The sequence below is a fragment of the Schistosoma haematobium genome, chromosome ZW (assembly GCF_000699445.3).
Source record: "Schistosoma haematobium chromosome ZW, whole genome shotgun sequence".
In the NCBI taxonomy this organism is placed as follows: Eukaryota; Metazoa; Platyhelminthes; class Trematoda; order Strigeidida; family Schistosomatidae; genus Schistosoma; species Schistosoma haematobium.
In genome coordinates, this window is record NC_067195.1 from 391,472 (window position 1) to 416,576 (window position 25,105).

General features: G+C 34.8%; 1 protein-coding gene across 2 annotated transcripts in view; it reads left to right on the forward strand.

Moving 5' to 3' along the window:
• The window catches only part of MS3_00002536 (uncharacterized protein), a 103,239-nt gene that overhangs the window by 50,810 nt on the left and 27,324 nt on the right, over positions 1-25,105 (forward strand). The window contains exons 18-26 of one of the 2 annotated variants that reach the window (XM_051210134.1): positions 660-815; positions 3,592-3,710; positions 6,071-6,361; positions 9,158-9,365; positions 16,422-16,703; positions 17,997-18,176; positions 19,891-20,199; positions 21,144-21,380; positions 23,112-23,408. In XM_051210134.1, coding sequence (XP_051070084.1) covers positions 660-815; positions 3,592-3,710; positions 6,071-6,361; positions 9,158-9,365; positions 16,422-16,703; positions 17,997-18,176; positions 19,891-20,199; positions 21,144-21,380; positions 23,112-23,408 — 2,079 coding nt within the window. Of the gene's footprint in view, positions 1-629; positions 816-3,591; positions 3,711-6,070; positions 6,362-9,157; positions 9,366-10,923; positions 11,572-16,421; positions 16,704-17,996; positions 18,177-19,890; positions 20,200-21,143; positions 21,381-23,111; positions 23,409-25,105 lie in introns of those variants that run through there. The other variant, XM_051210135.1, reaches the window with a different exon arrangement.

Genomic DNA, 25,105 nt, shown 5'->3' on the forward strand with positions numbered 1-25,105 from the left:
TGAGAGTAGAACAAGCACTTAATAAGGTTTGGAAAATAGTAGACAAAATATTTGGAATGTACACAATATATGAATATTAACAACAACAAAAGAAAATCTTGATCGATAATGCCACAAAAAATTAGAATTACTTTTGTATGTTATATTCAATGAAACTATTTGTAACATAACAATATGATCTGAAATGGTAATAAACTTTATGTCGGAAGGGTTTAATTAAAGCTAGACCACCATGGAAAACCTGAAAGCACTAGATGGCCGTTTCGTCCTATTATGGGACTCCTCAGTGGTAATGCGCATCCACGATCCCGCCTCGTAAGATTCGAACCCAGGACCTATCAGTCTCACGCGCCAGCGCTTAACTAATAAATAACTGAGCCGGCCGGTATGCAACGATGTTCATGTCTAACTTCAACTAATCCATAAAATTGAGCGACACATGCACACACATACTTTATATGTATGATTATTATATGGTCTAAACTATCATTCCGTTATGAATGGTGAATTTTCCGATTTTTTTTTTACTGATGTATAAATTTTTGTAATAATTGTTATCTCAGAAATGATGATGATGATGATTGACGTGTATAAGTTTGTCGGTTAGATGTAACTGATTTCTGTCTTGTTTTTTTTTTTTTTTTTCAATCTACTTCTAGGTTGAATCAATTTTCTTGTCTGCAGTGGATACATTTGGTCAACAAGTACATCCGGAATTATTATTACAATTGATTAATTCTGAAACAGTTATATTTGATATTTTAACAGATTTTTTTTATCATCCAAATCATGCTGTGGCAAGTGCTGCATTAGAGGTAAAAATTAGTAGTTCTTTTTTGTCTGTATCTCTCTTGTTCTATTCTTGTTTATGTTTGAATATACTTTCATATTGTAATTTCAAGTTCATTTGATTATATAATTATGTAGACCAAATTAGGTAATTTTCTTAGGGGATCATGCCCCGAGTCGTCGACTTAAAGGTCTGATCCACAAGGTAGTAGAGCAACGTGAAGAGATGCAGTCCCATGGTAGCCAGTGACCAACGATTGGTTCATACGTCATTTATTTCCTCAGGATACTGGAGCCCATGTGCACCATTGGTTTGGAATCAGGGTTTTCCAACTCCCCTAGATGGATCCTACATATTTACCAACTCGGTTAAAGCACCGGACATTCACTTTTCATCCTCTTAATTTCGTAAACAACAGTAATGTCGCGAAAAGGCAGTGAGTAGGACTTCCTTGGCAGTGGCTGTATACACGTGGCCATGTGAGGGCATTCGGAGAGGGAATGCTAATTCTCCCCACTCTCGGCCATACCAGCGCATTTAGGGACGGTTGTAAAGTTAGGTACTAAATGACTTATGAACTTCAATAGATCACTAAAAGATTGAAAGCGAACATCTATATTGCATCTTATGCAAATATAACCATTTATATACATTTTTGACCAACCTGAAATGGTTCACTGTTTTTCAGTTTCCGGTTTAACAATCAAATTACTTAGATAACTAGATCGTTTCTTTCCTTGTTAATTCATGAATCAAAATACTAATTGGAAAAAAAATGTATACATTATCGGTCAAAAATTCAAAATGTTGATATGTAATTAATCCACTTTATTTTACTGTTATATTGTTTATTATTAACTCATAAACTTGATTGAATTATCGTATAATTTCGAACTAAGTAGTTTATTTCACTGGTTGAAATCATGAGTCAATTGAAGCTAGACCACCATGGATCGTGGATGCGCATTGCTGAGGAGTCATATGCTAGGATGAAACGGCCGTCCAGTGCTTCCAGGTTTTCCATGGTGGTCTAGCTTCAATTGACTCATGATTTCAACCAGTGAAATTTCTAAAATCTCCACAAAACCCATTCTGATATGTACTTTATGTTTTCTCTTGAAATGGTGTGCATTTATGTTCAGCTCCATTCTGATGACCTTTTTTCTAATTTAAAGTATAGACTTTGAAAAATATGACATAAAAGATGTCTAGAGTTGTAAGTTAACTAAATAATCACTCAATTAGAGTGACCATTTGAAAAAAAAGTTTGATTTTCATAATTTAAGTCACGAATCGACCACCACTTAAAAATTGAAAGCGCTGGACTGCTGTTACATCTTAATATGGAATTCCTCAGAAATGCGCATCCACGTTCCTGTACGCGGGACTCGAGCATGGGGTTGCTCAAGACCATGCATCGGTGGAAGCTAGACATTAACACCGTTGGATCTCAGCTAAGTTGTATGGAGGTAAAGCGTTCGCGCGCGAGACTGAAGTTTCTGGGTTCAAATCTCGTATGCAGGATCGTGGGTGCTCACTACTGAGAAGTTCCATATTGAGACGAAACGGCTTTCCAGGGCTTCCATGTTTTCGGTAGTGGTCTAGCTTAGCTTGACTTGTGATTTCAGCTTTCTAAATACTACAATCTTTACAGATCCTCATACTGATAAATTTTTGATCATCAAAATTAACTAGTTTCATTTCCATACATTCAACATAGAACATTTACTATTCGTTCAACAGCTTTTGTATTGTAAAGGAATTGTCGAGAGTTTAGAAAAGAAAGTTACCTGACTTGATGATTAGTGTTATGCTGTTTAACAATCAAACTGTTTCCAAGTAGTTGTCGATATGTCGTTTGATATTTTCTATTCGTTATCGACACCAAAACCAAGTCAACTGACTCTCCAGCACACGTCTTGATCTTTCACACTTTTTGTTATCAGTCTTCGATTTTCTTACTTTATTCCTGTATAGGATATAGCATGTTTTTCCAGTAATAATATTCTACGTCGGTATTACAGTCATTAATCCTCTTAGTTAGAATTTCGTCCATTTGAGGTTCATATATTTTTAACGCTTTAATATCTCTTCAAGAAGTAATTCAAGGCTTCGTCACATGATGAAATCTCTTAGTGTGATAGAATTCCAGTCTATATTCTCAATGTCGATATTGATTATTCTTTTTTGTATGCACTGTAATAGATATGTACGACTGTCCTCTCTAAAAGTCTGTTTAAAGATTTATACTACTACTAAGTAGTTTAGAATGTTTCAAAAATATTTGTTTATCATTCTGTCTTGAACAGTAAGTAATGTTTAAAAATCCCACTTATTCATCAAACGTAGTCCTATTATTACAATTTATAAGTCCTCTTTATCTAACATTTACGGATTTTCGTCAATAATTACCGATAATTAGAAGAAGTTCATTTATTTCAGTAGATAATAGTTTTGGTAAATCTCCGCTATCCCATGATGGTGATGAATAATTTGCAACTTACTCTATGTAACCAAATCACACCAAGAAATGATCGTTTTATTATCATTAAATTCGAATACTTTAAGATTTCGATCAACCATCAAGTTTTTCTCTTCATGAACCCACCTTATCACTGTCAAAGTGCCGTTGACTACAATTGTTAGCCAAACACTACTTACATTGAGTATTAGTAAAGTTGGTACCAGTAGAAAGATCCAAATATGTCAAAGTTTTAAATTTGTTAAATTTCATATTACTAACTTTTATATATTTCAGTAAACAGTTAATTACTTCTTAAAATTTTCCTCTTTTATTCAAGGTTTATATTAGACGTTCATATACAGCATATGAATTAACCGGTGTTCATCATTTTCAATTATCTTGTGGTAGTTCATTCTTTACATTCAGATTTTTGTTACCAAATGAATTTGTTTCTAAGTAAGTGAATTTTCAAACTGTTAAAATAAACATTTTTTTACTTGAGATAGATAGTCATTTATTTCTATGATAGATCATTTATTTACATCTTATAAAGGAGTCTTTCACTTTCAGTATCATTTAGCTATGATGCATAATGTCGCCATTGGGTCTGTGCATGACCGATCCTTACAGAATCCAGTCTGTTGATTTCGAATTTGGGCTTCTACTGAATCTTTCATCCAGTTCAACAAATTTCTGTTAAAAAAAAAACTTTTTTGGTACTAATAGTAATGTGATGCTACTGTAGCTGACTTCTCACATTTGTTCAGATCTCTTGGTATCTTGATGAGATATCCCTCCTTCCAGTCTGTCAGCTCTTGTTCCTCCTCCAAAATCTTCCTGAACATACCTACAGTTACTTATATGTCTGAGTTCTATGCTTCAGCTGGTACATTGTCAGGTTCTGCTGCTTTTCCACTCTTGATTTGTTTGATGGTCGTCCTCATTTCTTCGATCGTTCTTGTAGTGACATCTAAAGGGAGGTCTGTGTGTGCTGTCCCAATGTTCAGTGAAGCTGGTCGATTCAAGAGTTTTTCAGAGTAGTCTACCCATCTGGAATTTGAGCGATTGGCTTTCCTTCTTTTTCTTTGATCGGTCTCTCTGGTTTACTTTATTTCCCTAACAGTTTCTTCGTTGTGTTATGTAGCTGTTTCATATTTCCTTCTGTTGAAATTTTTTCGACTGTCGTTGATAGTTCTTCCATGTATTTCTGCCTGTTGGTTTTATTGCTCCTCTTCACTTGCTAGTCTGCTTCTGTGTATTCAGCTTGTGCCTTGACTTCTTTTGTTCTTGTTCAGCTGTTGTTAATTGCTGTCTTTTTGTCCCTCCCTTCTTGAATGTTGTCCAAGGCTCCCAGGGAGATCTATTCCTTATGATGATGTCTATTTCGGCCCAGTACCTCCTGACACGTTGAAGGTAATGCTTCTTCGAACCTTTTCCAGTTGTCCTCCATTGTAGTTTCTTCTTTGAGTAGGCTTGGAACCTGTCGTTGAGAGTTATCTTGAACTCGCTGAGTTTGTTAGTATCTCGTAGGAAGTCTGTATTGACCCTTAGTAGTGCTATTTGTACTGTTCCCCAGTGCTACTTTAGTTTTAGTTTCATCTTGGCAATCACCAGGTGGTGATCTGAAGCTGTGTCAGCACTTCTCCTGATTGCTAGTATAGGGGTTGTGGAGATTATTAAGTTTTTGATTGAGATCATGAACCGATTGATGTTAGACCACTACCTTTGGAAACCTGGAACCACTGGACGGCCGTTTCGTCCTATTGTGGGACTACTCAGCAGTGCGCATCCACGATCCCGAATTGGTTGATGTTAGACACTATCACCATTGGATGCCGGCTCAGTGGTCCAGTTGGTTAAGCGATCGCGCGCGAGACCGAAGGCCGTGGGTTCGAATCTCGCTAGCGGGATTGTGGATGCCCACTGCTAAGGAGTCCCACAATAGGACGAAACGGCCGTCCAGTGGTTTCAGGTTTCCATTCGTAAATATACGATCCTTTTCATGAAAAATTTATTAGACCAAACATTCTTGTAAGTTGGAACCAATAGTTCTCAGTTATGATAGTCTGTAAGTACACGAGGAATTTCTTCAGATTAGATCAATCTATGTTTGTTAAAATTTATAGGTGAAGTACTCGACAACGTACATTTCTTCCATTTAACAAGGTATGATTGAATCTTGATTCATTGAATACACATTTATTTTATATCTCTTACGATGACTAAGAACATAATACCAGAATGGATGTTAGAATTTATACGATTCAAGTTAGTGTATGAAATGATTTGGTTAACCTTTACAATGAAATATTAGTTTAGCTTCAACCTTAATAATTTTCTAAAATGATAGGTTATTCTTAACCGGTATGATGATCATATTTAGATGCTTTTTTTCACCAGATGATTTATTTATAGGTAGCCTCAGTTAGACAGTCAGTTAGCAACAACGTAGAACTTCGTACGTACTTACGTACATCAGTTCGAGTTCCTAAACCACATTAGCACAGAGATACAATTGTCAATTCAAATCCCGTAGTGATGTAGGTAGTAAAAGTATAAGCAGTAATCGGAAAGATTAGGGTTTGAAGATGTTATTCAAGGAGTATATTTCAGTGAAATAAATTTGGAAAGTGAAAAAACAAACGGACATGAAGAATTCAGAAGATTAGAATTTGGGAGAACACAAAGAGTAGTGGATCCACCTATGCATCATTGTAAACCTGCAAATCTAAGTGTATCCATTACTTTTCTTTTTTTAATATTTCTATGTTCAATATTACGTAATGTTTTTTTTTAAATATTTCTTACTATTTCAGTTCTTCAAGTGTTCATAATAGACGTCCTTCAGATTATCAAAGAAATCATAATTTAGAACATTCAATTGATTCTCCAATAGTTGAAACTTATCATATATCTTCAACATTATTCAATGTAAATAATTCTGATTCACAAGATTATACTACTTCATCAGATACCACCTCTATTACGAATCACAAATCAACAATGATGAATAATTTTCAAAGTATGATTGATATTGATACTACTCCTTTATCTGGTGAACGTATGGGTGGTATGACAGCATTCAATTCTTTAAGTGATTTGGAAGAGTAAGTTGTGTTAGTTATACTATAAGACGTACTTCTTTTGTACGCATAGTTCTGGTTTAAGCTTCTGAATGGTATGAGCTTCGGCTAGTTTTAAGAGTTGGATACGAAGTTCTATACTTGAACATCTAATCAACTGTAACCATTCTATAGATCCACAATTTGATTTTAAGGTTGTTTATATGATTCGTTCAAATCTAACCAGATTTCTTCGTAACCAACTCTTAAAAACTCCTTAAAGCCGTAGCTCTTACCATCCAGGAGCTTAAACCAGAATTATGTTTAGTTATACGTTGATAGATTTGTTTGTTTTTGTTTTTTTCTGTCTGTGATCGATCATTCGCTTGATGTATTTTTAAAGTATATATTTAATAATAACTCAGAATGATTTAGAAATGTCCGCCATTTGAAATAGAAACAACACATTTGAGTGATAATACTACCACTACATTCTGTTAGTTAGTTTATGATAGTGAATTGGAAATTCTGAAAGTAGAGTTATTTCCAATCCTCTAGTACTGGTTGATTTCTATCGATCAAATTACAATGTAGCAACTAATCTGTCTGACGTTGTATTCTATGAATTAGATTGAGATTGTTGAAGGGGATCAATAGGACACTTCGGACATACATTTCGCATAAGTTTAGACTGATCGATAAGACCTACTTGCAATCTTAGGAAAATTGATGCTGTGTGCAGGATAAAAGCTTAATGTATCCTTTTCTAAATGTTAAGATATCCTTTCTATCAATAATAAACCAACAAATTTTCGGGATTCATCTAGAAGATTTCTCCTCTTAGTACACATCTTTGTACTACTTGTTGAACATGTAGTCGTTGATGTTTCGTCGCCTAAAAGTAAAATATGAGTTGTAAATTCACTTATTTGTATCAATATTAGTGCTTATAATCTCAAGTACTTTTCCAACAAACGCAAAAGTATCCGGAAAATTTAGTTTGATTCTGAAAAATATTTCGAAATCATTGCTTTTTGTAAATCATAATTATTTTCAACAGAGTTTTTCATTTCACTTGGTATTGTTTGGCTTGTATCTTCCCATTGAGGTTTAAGACTGCAATTAATCAGTCTGTTTTTGGCATATGTGCATACTGTGCATATGCTTCGATGCAGGTACATCCAGCTGACGTGTCCCGAATAGGACGAAACATGCGTCCAGGATTCCACTGCTAGCCACTATCCCATCATTGCTTACAATGAGTTTTTCATTTGTTTCATCTTTTGTTGTGAAAAGTTGTAGGATGACAATTGATTTTGTACTTCTTAAAGTTACTATCTTCGTAGTTAGCTTTTATTAAACTGCATCTATTTTAGTTCCGGCAAGAGGTCCGTCTACCAACTAAAACATAAGTGAAATTCGCGGCAATGCGCTCTGTATTGGTCTATCCTGTAAGCGATGGTCTATAAAACCAGAGAACATTAACAGAATTCAGTATTTGCATCATAGATGTTTTAGAAGTTGTGGGGTAGTCCTAAAATATTCCTCGTCAAAGTCTCCAGAGACCGTGAATCACTAGAGACCGTTTTATCCGATCATTGGCTAGAGATATTACATCAAATTCTTCAAAATCTATCAAAATAGTTCGGACGTATTCACACTTTATCTTCCTCACGATCTTCAATTTCAATTTTTCTTCATTCATACCTTTGCTGTCTTTATTCTAGAACCTCAAGCGTTTTGGTTAGTCTCTCTTTTTGCCAACAACACTATAACATTATGATTCGTTTGATGTTCATTCCAGCCTTTTTTTATCTCCTTATGCTGTTATTGTTAGAAAACTTGTATTCGTGCACTTTTGCGTCAATATCTACATTGACTATGATTGACTGACTCGTAGTAACATTGTATGACTAAATCAGTCAGTCATTCAGCTACAACGTAGGACCAGGCACATATATGCATCGGTCCAAGTTGCCATATCTCATTAACACAACAAGATGAACAACGAATTCTTGAAATTAGTTAATTCAATGTTGGTAGTGATATATAAAACAAAGATTGCAAATAAGGATATAGTACAGGAAGAAAGAATTAGTTCGTAGAAAGAAAGATATGAAACGACTTTAATCTCATGGTTTAAAGGAAGACAGAGAGTGTATACACCGACGCCATTGTGATGGATTCTGAGCCATGTCACCAAGAGTCTCCAACCATTGGTTACGATAGTCACGTGGACCACAATCAAGTAGTCTGCATCTACCAACATGGCTCACACTAGAAGTTAGTTACTTCAAGCACTGGTGCCACGTTTTGGTTTGACCACCCCTAACTTTCTTCCAACCATCCCGAACACCGGTTAGCATTGCACATCGTGATAATCGATGTTCAGGCATACGTAACACATGGCCCAACCATCTAAGTCGATGAAGATTCACAACCTCATCAACTGATTTACCATCATTCCCTAATACCCTGCGTCTAACCTCACTATAACTTACCCGGTGATCCCAGCAGACGCCAGTAATATTTCTAAGGCATCTGTGGTCAAATACTAGTAGCTTACGAGTATCTTCTACTCTTAATTGCCATGTTTCGCTGCCGTAAATTAAAACAGAACGAACTGCCGCCTAGTATACTCGTCCTTTTATTGATAGACGGATGACTAAATAATGTTATTTTATGATCAATACTGTTTAGATATTAAGTTATAAATGCTTATGTATACTAAAATGAGATTTTCAATTAGATGTTGACATGGGATCATGTTTTATACACAATACAAATCATTATTGTGACTTTATTTATTCACTTTATTTACATTTTTACATATTTCTGTAGATCATTCGATGAATTAATCAGATTATTCAATTCCGCTTGTAAAGAAGCTAAAAGTATTCATACTTCATTATCTGAACCAATATTTGATTATTCTCGTCAATTCACTTCTGATATTGTTCATCAAAAATCACAGAATAATCATCATCATAATAATATTTCAAATAATGAAACAAAATTGATCAGTTTTCAAGATCCACCTTATCATACAGTAAGTACTTTTATTTTATAATCTACCTCAGATTTGAATTGAATTAGATTTCACTATCAATCTTAAGCTCCTAAAGGCCCTGGTACGGCCGAGAGTGAGAAGAGTCCGCTCTCCCACTCGAAATGCTCCCACATGGTCACGCGTATATAGCCTCTGACAGGGAAGTCCTAATTAGTGACTTCTCGTGGTGGGAGTGTTGTTTACGAAATTGAGAGAACGAAAAGCGAATGTCCGGTGCTTTAACCGGGTTGGTGGATATGGAGAGTCTACCCAGGGGAGTTGGAAAACCCTGATTCCAGACCAATGGTGCACATGGTCTCCAGTATCCTGAGGGAACAAATGGCGTATGAACCAATCTTTGGTCACCGACTACCATGGGACTGCATCTCTTTACGATGCTCCACTGCCTTGTGGATCAGACCTTCAGGTTGAAGGTTCCTGGTGTGGGCTCCCTAAGGTAACCGCCTGCTTCGGTTCGGGCACCTGGAGAGTATCACAGCCCTCACACATGTCAAGTGAGATTTGTGTGGCGTATATGTATTTGGTGCCTCCTTGTACCAATATCTATGTGTTCAAATAATAAAAAAAATAAATTACGTTTTACGGATAATAATCAACGCATTATATTTTTTATTGTTAAAATTGTAAACTCATTGAAATTGGATGTTCAATCAGTGGTTTAAAGTTTTTGAGTTTTCTTCGCTGATGGAAATATAAATATGCATTGTTGAAAGATTCTATACTTGGATGAAATACCTATTCATTACTTCTTGATCATTACTGGCTATGTAAACAAAATCAGTCTCATAATGTGGAACTTTATATGAAACAATCTCCACAATACTCTATAGTAAAAAGTCTCATTGTTTAATTCTATGAGTTTGAATGTGGTCTACATGTTTGATTTTTTCTTAGTGCTGTAACTTAGTACATGGGACACTTTCTGTTACATATAAATGGATTAATTTAGCTTGATAACATAAATAATGCATGTATTACTTATGTCAATGGCTTTCTAAACGATGGTGTCTTTTAATCATATACACATGTCAAAAGTTCAATATTCAGATTTGCCTTCTCTGTAAGACTGTGTTTATGGTTAAGTATACTTAGAAGGCAAACCGATTTTCATTCTTGAACTTTTTTTCAGAAATCCATTTGATACAATAAGGAGATAGTTGCATTTTACTGTCATGAGGTTTAAAGTAATAGGGGATAGTTTTTACAATTTAGTTCAATGTTGATTGGGACGCATCAGGCTAATGTGACAACAATCATGGTGAAATCATCGTTTTCTTAGTGATACATAATAGGAGTTCAGTGGTGAACCCGAATTGTAGAGTCAGTATGTTCTGTCCAGGTATGAAATATTCTGGTACTTCTTTAAATCGCTGATGAAGCACTCGTTCTCAAGTGATTTTAAATGTCTGGTTCATGGTCGCACTTAATGTTGAAGTAAAGATAGAAGGAAATAACCTTCTTAGTTAACTATCTGGTAGTATTCTGTATCGTTTTAATGAGTGAGGTGTACGTTACTCTACTCCTCTTTTATTTTAAGACGCTTAGAACTGATTCCCTGAAAGGTTCATCTGGAACGTCGAGAACAAACAAATTTTCTATCATATGTAATGAATAAATTATATCGAAACGTCTGTAAATTGTTCAGATATACTTCTATCCAATCAGCGCTCTAGATAATTCTTATTAAAATTTAGAAACCAATTAATTACTATTTTCCTTGAACTGGTGTAGTAAGTACCAAATTTATTATAAATTTTAGTATTCCTTTTTTGGGATCTACTTGAACTTCAAGGTTACTAGTAGTTCTATTTTCACGGCGCGACTATAATTTATGGATGAACCAATCAAATATAAGATAACAAGTTTTGGATTTTGGCCCGAAATTCAACGATCCATTTGGCTAATTCCTAAACTTATTCGTCAACTCTAAATCATAACTCTAGTTCCTCACACAGGTCCATAACCCTCATTTAGTCTTAATTGTTAGGTCACTTGAGCGTCTCTCAAGAATCGTCCATAAATTATAGTCTCACCCTTTTCACTTTTAAACATACACTGGACATAAGGCCCTTTTTCATATTTCCTCTCAATTTCTTTTAAAGTTCAAGTGTCGAATATTGTAGAAGTTTATAGTTCAAATAAATAATCAATATTTTAAGCTCTTTCTTTTTACCAAATATATCGCTTCTTCTTCTTCAACCATCACAGTTTCTATACACTAAATATTTAGTGATCGTGTTTGGCTCGAATTCTAGATTGATTCTAAGACTTTTATCCCTTCGTGAATTCATTAAGATACTACTCTTGTAATTGATATCAGATAATATGTAAAGTGATCTCACTTTCTTAACAACTATGTATATATATATATATATATATATATATATATATATATATATATATATATATATATGCATGCTATGTTTCTCTGTGGGTTTCGTAATCGATTGGTGGGTATCGGTAAGAGTGGGTGGTTAGCCCGATCTTCACCACCCGGGTTACCGCTCACGTTAGTTCATGAGTCATTCGTCTCACTATCCAGGAGACACGACGCAAACGTGTGAGCCGGATTTTGCCTCCAATTATATATATCTTGTTTACTATACTTACATGTAATATAAATCATTCATTTCTTATGTAATGTTGTTGCATGTTATTCTTCTGTGGACATTCTGAATAATTGATCATAATTTTATATTAACAGTATTTTAATAGATTTAACAAGGTAATTTATGCTTGATAATTTAATACTACTGCTACTACTGCTACTGTTATTGCTGCTACTACTACTACTACCATAACTGTTACGTTTAACAATACCATTTATTCTTTCATGTTGCTGTGTTAATAAGTCCATTTTTGTATACATGTGTGCACACTAATGTTATTTGCTTTATTTCTTGGCCATATTTCATTCATCTTATCTTTTGTGATGATTTCGTATGTTGATCAACTGAAATTATAACCACCAGTTTATTAATCACTTGAAGATGTTCTTGAAATTCTAGTGGAAAGTTGTAACTGATGATGTTCAGACATGTGAGGAGTGAAACAGTTGTTACCAATATCTTTGGATGTCGTCGAACTATTTCACAAATTGATTAAATTTCGAATCCTACCGTTGTATGCCAGCCGAGTGGTTTTAATGGTCAAGTGTTCATCGATGTACCTGAAGGTTCTAGTTTCGATACTTGATGACATCCGTTATGGTTAATTTTAGGGAGTCCCATTATAAAATGAAGTAGCTATTTTTTACTTTCTAGTTTATAGTAGTATCTGAACTAAAAACAATCTGTGGCGAATACAACTTATAGATTGAAATTAGCTTTGGATGAATCTTCGAAACCCAAGGCTCAGTGAAAAGCGGCTTTTTAATCCCTTACAGTCCACATGGCATCATTGATTCAATTGACTATCTTCAGGTCTCACGATGAGTAAACTATATGTAAATCGATCGATTGAGAATACTGTTGTTCATATTTCTTATGTACGTACAATTCATATACTACCATAATCCTGTGTTATCGATGGATAAGTTCCTTACTACCAAGTGATTGAACTTCACTGGATATAACTTTTCATCAGAAATTCACATTGAAGAACATCATTAATGGCTTTATGGTAATTAATACATCATGATCAGGATTTTCCTGACACAAGTGCTTAAGTGTTTTTTAAATGTTTACTTCGAATTCCTGACGTTTAATTAGTGGAAGCTCTTAAAATTTGTGAGATCTTTCGTAACCTTTGATTTTCCTTGTTATCTAATATTTTTTATGCTCGTTGTTTTGACACATGTGTCTCTAACTCAATCCCACCGTACCTTTGGACGTTACAGTTGAATCATTAACGCCTCATTATATTTGACGCATAGCTGAATATGCAAATGAGTACTTGGTCAATAGATCGCAATCTGATCAGATTGTTTCTTTTAATCCAATTTCACTCATATCTCGTCTATTAAATACTACACTGTCTAGTGCAGAAAAATGATACCTATGAAAATGCGAATCACTAAAATAACAGCTAAATAACATCGCTTTTCATAGTAGGTATACGTCACCGAATAGTTGTATTCATTCATGTGTAGAACTTTCTAGCTCTATGAACCCAATACTTAATGTGTACATAACATAGACTATTGGGCTGAAATTCGATTATCCGAACTTCGTAAAATGATATACAATTGAATGATCAGAAGGGGTTTTGTGGAGAATTTTTTAGAAATTTCACTCATTGAAATCATGTGGTGGTTTGGTGTTCGAATCTCGCAGGGTGCGGGATCGTGGATGCGCACTGCTGAGGAGTTCCATATAATAGAATTGTAAAATTCTACAGTAGCTAAATAAACCGATGATTAGGTTCTTTGTGTGATGGTTTAATAATGATTTGAAATTGAAATCTTGGTTATCTTCTTTATTGAATCACTTGATTTCATGAATACATAGGCCTTCATCACATAGTAATGAAGCATAACTCTTCATAGTCAGATTGAACATTCACTTTATACTAATACTACTATACAACAAATATTTCACGAAGGTAAAGTTTCTTCTGAAAAACTCTGTAGTTATTTTCTATATAAAGGAGTTTTTTGTTACTATGCACGTGTATCATAAATGGAACTCATGGTGTACTACAGTTTATACGGATCGATTATCCTGGTTATGCTCAAATATGTCATCACTTATAAAACACTAAAGGTGAAAAGTACAAATAACAAGGTGAAAGGGTATGGTATGATCTCCCATGATTAAATAAAAATAAGTAAATTAGTTTTGACAGAAAATGCTTTCAAGTTATAAATTAAGATGGTTTGAATTAATTTTAATTTATTGTAAAATGTGAAGGAATAAACAGTGATATCAGTCAGTTACAATGTAGGACCAAGCACAGATGGTCATCGGTTCAAGTTGCCATACCGCATTAGCACAACAAGATGAACATCGAATACATAGAAGTAGTTAATTCAATAGTGATAGTAATATATAAAAGAAAGAATTAGTTCGTAGAAAGAAAGATATGAAGCGATTTTAATCTTTTAGTTTAAGAGAAGACAGAGAGTGTATAAACCTACCCCATTCTGATCGATCGATTCTGAGTCATGTCACCCACAGTCTCCAACTATTGGTTACGATAGTCACATGGACCCCAACCAAGTAGTCTGCATCTACCAACATGGCTAAGACCAGATGTTAATGTGTTCAAGCACTGATGCCATGTTTGGATTTGGCCGCCCCTGACGGTAATATCAAAGTAACTGAGACTGTTATATTGAAAGTAATCGTGTGATCTGTTCGCAGATTTCTGGTTTTACAATATGTATGATCAATGCTTGCATAATACATAAGAGATTTATGTGTGTACCTTTTTAGTAAATTCACTTTGATCATAGAAAACAACCACTAATAATGGGTCTAATAGTATGTAATTATCATGAATATTATGTTATAGAATTGTTGATTTCAAATATGTTCTTTGTTCTTCATTATGATCCATCTCCTGAAGAGGCGCTTGTTTATGATAACCATAATACTCATTTTCATTAGTTTTATATCACTACAATTAATCAATAACAAAATCTTTTCTTTAAAAAAAAACAACAGTGTTTTACTGAAATAAAAACAATATTTAATGAGACTATCATTTGTGGACGACCCTATGAGCGACGTTTAAAAGACCTTTGAAGTGTCTACCTATATACAACAACTAAATAACAGTTAGAAACCAGTGTGAGGTATTCGAATCAACTGATTCACAGTGGATAGTTAAAGGTTAGGAATTAGGTCTATAATGCCAAAATGATATTTAGCTAAATAAATGAATGAATGAATTTCGCGCCAAAATTCAAGATTTGTCATCTTAAATCTGATTGGTTCGTCCATAAGTTATAATCTCGCCCAATATTTCTCTGACTCGAAGTGTGTGTGTGTGTGTATATATCTATGTACGTCCGAAATGATTTAACACTAATCTAAGAAATTGTTGTTTGTTTCTAACACATTACAAATGTACTTCATTAATAGCACACTTATGCTATAGTCAATTTTAGAAATCATTTAATACTGTTAATATTATTACGTCATTCTCATTTTGTGTGTTTGTGTGTGTGTGTGTGCGCGTGTTGGAGCACATTTCATATCTCACCATCCTTTTTATGATTACTATCTTAAACTATAAACGGGATTATTGTTCATATGTCAGATATTATTCCTCAATGTTATTGAAATGATCAGTTTAAGGGTTGTGGAGATTAAGTTTTTGATTAACATCATGAACCGATTGATGTTAGACCACTATTGAAAACCTGGAAGCACTGGATGGCCGTTTCGTTCCATTGTGGGACTCCTCAGCAGTGCGCGTCTAATTTGTTTCAATAGAGATTAGATATGTAATATTGGCCTTTGAATCAAGTTATCTCTTTATACTTGTTACTTATTGATCATATTTATAAAGCCAGACTTGATATTTCAGTATTTTACGAGGTTAGTTCCTTTTTTACGTGTGTGTGTGTAAGAATTAGAGCAAATGCAATGTAATAGATACATTGCAACAAACTCAAATTTCTTTCTACACTGCTAATCCATTGGGGTTTCCCTACATGGGTTCGAATCCCATCCCCGTCGCCAGTTGTTATATCTAGAAGGTTGTTATTGATATACAGCATATAACGTGGGCACTGGAACGCCAGAACCCTTCCAAGTTGCAATGAGAAGACAGAAGACTAACGAAAGCAATATTATTCCCAGACAGTGTCAATTATAGTACAAAATTGTCAAGTATTTATACTTTTTATTAAGAATGAAGTCATCATTAAAGTCCTCCAATCCGCATACTGGAGGTTATTAGTATTGTCCAATCTGTAAGCTACACATAGGAATTCTAGAACATTCTTCCAAAAGGTGATTGGATGGAATATTTTCGGCTCCTGAGCCTCCTACAACTTCCTCTTGTTCACCCGTGGTCCGTCGTCACATTTTCATTCTGCCTATTTTAATTGATAGTAATCTTTTTTTCTATTTTTTTTTGCTTCAGACTGATCCTCAAAGAGAACCAATTCATATATTAAATATTGCTCTACGTCAATCTACATATAGATACATACAACCTACTCGCATATTATCATCATCGAATGATGATACATCAATGTCATCAAAATCAAGACCATCTGGATTCACTAAAAACTCATTGCTACTACCTGATTCAGTAATTAATGAAACAAGTGATGTGACACATTTAGAAGAATTCTGTTCTCGTCATGTTGATCAATTACGAGCATCTGGTATTCGAAGAATTACTTTCTTAGTTGTTAAGACAGTGAGTTGGTGTTTTGTTGCTTCTCTATTGTTTTTTCTATCATTGTTTAGTTATGCTATGTCAATGGAATCATGTATTCATTTAATAGCTCTTACCATACAAGATTAATAAATGAATGCTTATCTGCAAAGCCTTTCCAAGTTATGTTAACCATTTCTAAGATTGTAATGGTAGTCGGTAAAGTATTGTTTCATAAGATAAATGGTTTTAGCATTCATTTCAAAGTTCTATTCTGGCTTCTATCCTAGAATGATACCATCAATGGTATTATATGGTTTCTGCACAATACTAGGAATCGATTATAGTTGGAAATTCGCAGACCATTGTATTCCGTTTCAGTAGTTTTAAAGTCTTTTAGTATCTGTTTTATGTTACTTACGACTTCAACTGTTCTATTACTGTTTGTAAAGTTGAAAGTCATTAACTTCTAGTCTTCGCCATGTTGGCAGATGTAAACTACTTGGTTGGGGTCCACGTGACTATCGTAACCAATGCTTGGAGACTGTGGGTGATATGGCTCAAAATCGATCAGAATGGCTTAGGTTTATACACTCTCTGTCTTCCTTTAAACCATCAAATTAAAATCACTTCATATCTTTCTTTCTACGAATTAATTCTTTCTTCCTGTACTATGTCCTTATATACAATCTTTCTTTTAAATATCACTACCACTATTGAATTGACTACTTCTATGTATTTGATGTTGATGTTGTTGTGCTAATATGGTATGTCAACTTGAACCGATGCCCATCTGTGCCTGGTCCTACCTTGTAACTGACTGACTGGAAACTATGATTATTGTTTCGATTCTAAAGTATCATAATCAAAGTTTTCATAACATCAGTCTAATTCATTTCATATCTTGTCTGTTTTTATATTCATTAATATTTGTATCAGAAGGGGTTTTATGAAGATTGTAGTAATTTCAACAGTTTAAATCATGAGTCAATTGAAGCTAGACCACTATGGAAAACCTGGAAGCACTGGATGGCCGTTTCGTTCTATTGTGGGATTAGTTGTGGATTAGTTGAAGTTAGACATTAACACCGTTGGATGCCGGCCAGCTCATTGGTCTAGTTGGTTAAGCGCCTGGCTCGAGACCGATAGCTCCTGGGTTGGAATCCCGAGAGGCGGGGTCGTGGATGCGCACTGCTGAGGAGTCCCACAATAGGAAGAAACGGCCGTTCAGTGTTTCCAGGTTTTCCATGGTGGTCTAGCTTCGATTGACTCATGATTTCAATTGTTGAAATCATTAATATTTTTTTATTTCTTTTTCTTTTTTAAAAATTTCAGCGTGAATTCCCACGATTGTACACTTTTCGTGCACGTGATAATTATCGAGAAGATCGTGTTTATCGGCATTTAGAACCAGCTTTAGCTTTTCAATTAGAATTAAATCGAATGAAAAATTATAATCTTGAACATTTACCAACATTAAATCGTCGAATGCATTTGTATTTAGGTTGTAGTAAGGTAATTCTTCTATATATATAAATGTTTTTTTCATTAGTAACTGTAACTTCTCATTTAGTACTTTTATTACTGTAATCTTCATTAAAACAATTATATAAGTGTGATAGAATCCTACAGTCGACAAGTTTTACCAACTCGATGCTGGCATCTTAGTAATGTGCAACTTTAATTGTATGATACTGAAAAATTTCCACCTATTCGGTTTTAAACACTCCTGACACTACACTTAAGCCCACAAATGCCCTGGTACGGTCGAGAGTGAGGAGAGTTATCACTCCCTCTCTAAATGCTCTCACATGGCCACTTGCATACAACCACTGCCAGGGAAGTCCTACTCATCGCCTTCTTGCGGCATTACTGTTCTTTACGAAATTCAGAGGACGGAAAGTGAATGTCCGGTGCTTTAACCTGGTTGATGATTATGAAGGATCCATACAGGGGACTTGGAAAACCTTGATTCTAAACCAATGGCGTACATGGGCTCCAGTATCCTGAAGGACCAAATGGCGTTTGAACCTATTGTTGGTCACCGACTACCGTGTGACTGCATATCTTGACGTTTCTCCGCTGCCTTGTGGATTAGACATTTAAGTTGAAGTCTCCGGGTTTGGCCCCCTAAGAAAAGCACCTGTTTTTGTTTCGGCATCCAGGCAGTATCCCAGCCCTTAAACAAATGGAATGATTTATGTGGCGCATATCTGTTTGATGCCTCCTTGTACCAATGTTTATGTGTTTAAATTAATTAATTAATTAAACAACTACATCACCTTGTTAACATTGAAATGAAGAAAAAGCAACAGGATTCATAACATAAAGTGAATCCGCCCAACAGTTATAACCTTGGCTTTTGCCAACTTACGTCACCTATGAGGAAGGCGAGATATCCGTCTATCGATCAAGGGACGAGTATACTGCGCAGCAGTTCGTCCTGTTCTATTTTACGGCGGCGAAACATTGCCATTAAGAGTTGAATATATTCGCAAGCCACTAGTATTTAACCACAGATGCCTTAGAAATATTACTGGCATCTTCTGGGATCATCGGGTAAGTTATAGTGAGGTTAGACGCAGGGTATTAGGGAATGATGGTAAATCAGTTGATGAGGTTGTGAATCTTCATCGACTTAGATGGTTGGGCCATGTGTTACGTATGCCTGAACATCGATTATCACGATGTGCAATGCTAACCGGTGTTCGGGATGGTTGGAAGAAAGTTAGGGGTGGTCAAACCAAAACGTGGCACCAGTGCTTGAAGTAACTAACTTCTAGTGTGAGCCATGTTGGTAGATGCAGACTACTTGATTGTGGTCCACGTGACTATCGTAACCAATGGTTGGAGACTCTTGGTGACATGGCTCAGAATCCATCACAATGGCGTCGGTGTATACACTCTCTGTCTTCCTTTAAACCATGAGATTAAAGTCGTTTCATATCTTTCTTTCTACGAACTAATTCTTTCTTCCTGTACTATATCCTTATTTGCAATCTTTGTTTTATATATCACTACCAACATTGAATTAACTAATTTCAAGAATTCGTTGTTCATCTTGTTGTGTTAATGAGATATGGCAACTTGGACCGATGCATATATGTGCCTGGTCCTACGTTTTGGCTGACGGACTAACTGACTATCAAGTACTTTCAATCGAGATATCATCAAAAACATAAAACACTAATTTTTAATCATTTCTCTTCTCTTTGAATTTATATCATAGATAAATGGAAGAAAAGATGTAGTAGATTATCGTTTCTTTGTTCGTTGTATTATTCGTCATGCTGATTTAGTTTCACGTGAAGCTTCATTTGAATATCTTCAATCAGAAGCTGAACAAATTCTTTTAGAAGCAATGGATGCTTTAGATTTAGCCTCAGGACATCCTGATGCTAGTCGAACAATGGGAAATCATATATTTTTAAATTTTGTTCCTGTATTACTCTTAGAAGATATTAATAGATTAAAGTCAACAATTAGAAAAGTTGTAATGCGTTATGCTCGACGTTTTCTACGTTTACGTGTATCTCAAGTAGGTAAATTTATGATTAATACAGTATTACTAATATTTACCGTTTATTTATGTAAAATTATTTATTGGAACCATTAACTAGTGATTAGTTATCTTGATGTTACATTGTGGATTTTCCATATTAGAGTTTCTTTATTCCGAATGGTTTTGTGGATATTATAGTAATTTCAATGGTTAAGTTCATGAGTCAGTTGAAGCTAGATCACCATGGAAAACCTGGGAGCACTAGACGGCTGTTTCGTCGTACTGTGGGACTCCTTAGCCGTGCGCATCTACGTCCTCGCCCCCTGCGAGATTCGAACCCAGGATCTACTGGTTTCGCGCGCGATCACTCAACTACTAGACCACTGAGCCGGTATCCAACGGTGTTATTCGGTCATTCATTCTAATAAGTTTTAGTTTTAGTTTTTGGAGTTCGTATGGAATGTGACTTATAATGTCTCAGTAAACTTCACCATTGCTAATGTGCTCATCCATTGATACAACAGATAACAATAGTTTACCGGACTCTGCTTCGATTTATACATATATGACGGAGTGATTATCTTTGTATACATAGTTTGAAAACTTTGACTACTTATGTTCTATAAAGGATCAAAATATGTCATCACCAATCGATAATGAACAAGCATACATATATGTTTTTGTTACATAATCTAATCTATCAAGTCAAATGAGATATTATCATTCAATTGTGCATTGGAATCTTTGTGTGACTTAGAACAATGATGTCAACTATATCAACTGTCTTAATCGAAATATTCACTGTACGTATAACCATTTCATATTGCATCCAAATATCAGAAGAGTATCTATGTAATAATTAAGGTTCGTTCCTGTCACAATCAAGTAATCAAACTCTATGAAGTCAGAATATTGATTTACATTCATCTAATAGGTAGCACATTAATTCAATGTATATTCTTCCGATTTAATTCTTATAGGCAGAATTAAAATTACATATTCGATTTCATGCATCTGATCCTATTGTACCAATTCGTGTTATGCTTCGTGATGAACATGGTTATGATTTAGGATTAGATGTTTATCGTGAAATATTAGATCCAATAACTGGTATTTATATTCTACAATCGATAAGTCCACCGAATGGTAAATTAAATGGACATCCAGCTGTTACAGCACATGAGAATAAAGATTTTTTTGAAGTTAAACGTTTTCAGGTAATTATCATTATTCATTCCAACTTCAGTTTTATATACCCTGTGGATTAATTTATATTTTTAGTAATTGTACAATATGACTATTGAATTTATGGGGTATTATGCATAGTTCACCTACATTTAATCATAGATGTCTTCATTTAAATAATACGTATATTTATGTTGATGATGTGTGTAATTCTTTCTGTGTGATATTGTGACCTCTTCTCATCTACCTTGATGAATACTTATGTAGGAGTGAACTGACAAAAAATGTAAAAGCTACTAAACGGTTAACTTTAGAAATCAACCTTATACGTAAATATGTAAACTAACCTAATCAGGTTCTGCGCGATATGCGTTAGGAATGATCAGTGACGTTACTTGGATTTGTGAGTGTTTTAAATCAAGAGACCTCTAAAAAATGTTAGAGAATTTCAAGAAATATATATGTATTTCAATCAATCTGCAGTCGTCCAGGACGCTTAAGAAAGCTGTTGAACCAACCGTTTAATTTAGAGAGCACAACTCTCATAGAAGTTTCAGTTGATATATGTCAGTTATTTTAAAATAATAATCCAATCAGATCATCATGTTAAGGTAAAGGCTACAACTGGCAATAATTTTTACAGTTGAGAAGTATCATCTTAATCATGATTATAGTCTAAGTAATTTGCGACCCCCAAATGCCCTGATACGGCCGAGGGTGGAAAGGGTTAGCTCTCCCTCTCTAAATGCTCTCACATGGCCACATGCATACAACCACTGCCAGGGAAGTCCTAATAACTGCCTTCTCGCGGCATTACTATTCTTTGCGAAATTGAGAGGACGAAAAGCGAATGTCCGGTGGTTTAATCTGGTTAGTAGATATAGAGGGTCCACCTAAGGGAGTTGGAAGACCTTGATTCCAAAGCAATTGTGTGCATGGGCTCCGGGACCTTTTAGGAACAAATGGCGTATGAACTATTTGTTGGTGACCGGCTACAACGAGACTGCATTTCCTTACTTTGCTCCACTGCCTTGTGGATCAAACCTTTAAGTCGAAGGCTCAGGTTATAGTCCCCCAATAAAACCACCTGCTTCGATTCTAGCACCTGGGCAGTATCCCAGCCCTCATATAAATCGAATGATTTATGTGATGCATATCTGTTTGATGACTCCTTGTACCCAATGTTTATGTGTTTAAATAAACCAAGTGAATTGTGGAATTACCATTTTAGATACAACTTAATTGATGCAAAGCGAATGTGTTTTTTTTTCAATTTGTTTGTTTGTTTTTCTTAAAGAATATTTACCATTTGTTAGGGACGTTAGATCCCCAGAACTCACTTGGGAAAGGACCTAATTTTGTAATTTTATTTAGAAAATTGGAATTTCTTTGTTTTCGCTCCAAAGGCGCTCTTGTCACCTTCATGTCGTATTTCCCACTGGGAAATATCTTATTGGTTCGTTGCGTCTTTTAGTATGCTATTTTGTAACTCTCCCAAAGGACGGTTTTGTACTGTATATATACGTTTTGAATTGTGTTTGTTGTTATCGCTCGTTCCTGGTTGTTTCTGCAGAATATACTTCCCATTCCAAGCTTGTACTTGTCCTTCTAGTTAGTGGGGCTGGAACGCATCAATAGCTAGCTTACTGGTTTTTGATCACCGAGTCTTGTTTCTCGTTCGCCGATTAAATGAACTCGTGATAGCTTCAAACCTAACACCATTGATAACTAAAGTTTGTTGTGTTTTTTTCTTTATGTTACAGGCCAGAAAATTTAACACCACTTATGTTTATGATTATCCTGCATTATTAGCTCAAGCTTTAACTGGTGTATGGCAAAGTTATTGTCCTTATAGAAATCAAAAACATCATAATCATATTATAAATGATTCATTAGATAAACCAATATCTTATTTAACTAATAATAATAATGCTTTATCAAAATTTCATAATTTAATCCCTTTAAATATACCAGAGAATTTAATAATTACATGTACTGAATTATCATTAGATAAACATGGTAATTTACAACCAAATACAAATACTTTAGGTACAAATGAAGTAAGTGAACTCTATTTTGATATTAATCATGTTTATATTCTTTATCAATGGTTGAAATCATGAGTCAATTGAAGCTAGATCACTATGGAAAACCTGGAAGCACTGGTCCTGGGTACGTATCTCGCAAGGGGCGAGGTCGTGGATGCGCACTGCTAAGGAGTCCCATAGTAGGACGAAACGGCCGTCTAGTGCTTCCAGGTTTTCCATGGTTGTCTAGCTTCAATTGACTCATGATTTCAATCAGTGAAATTTCTAAAAATCTCCACAAAACTCCTTCTGATTATATTCTTTATTGCCTCAGTTTTTTTCTTTTTTTTTCATTCATATTTCTATTCTCCTGTATTACTGATTGTCATTCAATAGAAAATACTTAATTACCTAATGAGTCTATCATTTATGAACAACCTTTGAGTGACGCTTAACTGATCTTGAGAGATGAAGGTTATAAACTAGTCTAAGGAATTCGAATTATGATTTATAGTTGATGATTAAGGTTAGGGATTAGATTGAAGGGTTTCCATCACGAATTGACATCAGCTATAATGCCATGAATTTATTTAATTAAATGATTGAGTGAATTTCTCGCTAAAATCCCAAACCTGTCATTCAAACTTTATCCAAATTACTTTATTTTTGGCAGTCAAATATTAGCACTTGTCCTGTAAATCGACGATTACATTAACGGATACTTCATAAATGACTGAGGTGAATCGGTTAATCATTTAAATATATTCCAAATGACCGTAGGTAAGTTAACGAACTCGTTAGCCGTGTTAAAAATATCGATAATGTAATAAGAAGACGAAGATTATCAGAACAATGTGATATATTAGCGTAATACATTTCAAGCAATCTGATCACACATATACTTGTTATGAACATTTATATGGTAAAAATAAAAGGTCAACTAGACTGGAAATGGGGTAAGAGGAGATAAGGATAATGATAAGGGTAATAATAATAATAATGTGAACACATTTTAAAACCTAATCACTCTGGATAATAAGTCAATATTACCACGGTTGGTTTAAGGTGAGAATACACAAAGGGGCTTGAAATTTCGTATAGTTAAGGCTTCAATAAACCCTTAGTATACGCCCTTTGACACTTGTACAACACCACAAAAGTCGAGTTAAGATCAATCTTATGACCTGTTTCAATTATGTGTTTAGCAATAGAGGATATAGTGGCACTGAACCATAACCACACAATCCTCAAAGCTGAACACGAGACAACTCGGAAAATAGATATTCAATATTTAACGCGGAGAAATACCTAACGCTGGAGAAGGCGGGAATAAGGAGTTGAATTAATTGGAGTTGATCGAATGGCATGACTCGGCCATGCAGGCGTGGTCCCTGCGGAATATTACCTTATATCTTTTATTCATATTAAATATATTATTCTTTCTCTAACCTAAGCTTGTTCTCCATCGTGTATTCGTAATTGTTACGATACAGTGAGTTGGTGTAGACGATGATGTGACTTCGATGTAAGATCTTATAGATTAGGCAGTTATATCATGACAAATCTACAATTTTAGGATTAGGTCTATTATTAGGGCAGTACTTATATCATAGTAGACCATAATTCTACAAGGATGATGGATTTTTATCCTCTACTCTTATTGGATCACTTGATTTTATTTGTTTGTGCGACCACTTTGATGCATGTTCACACACCCTAATTTTGAGATC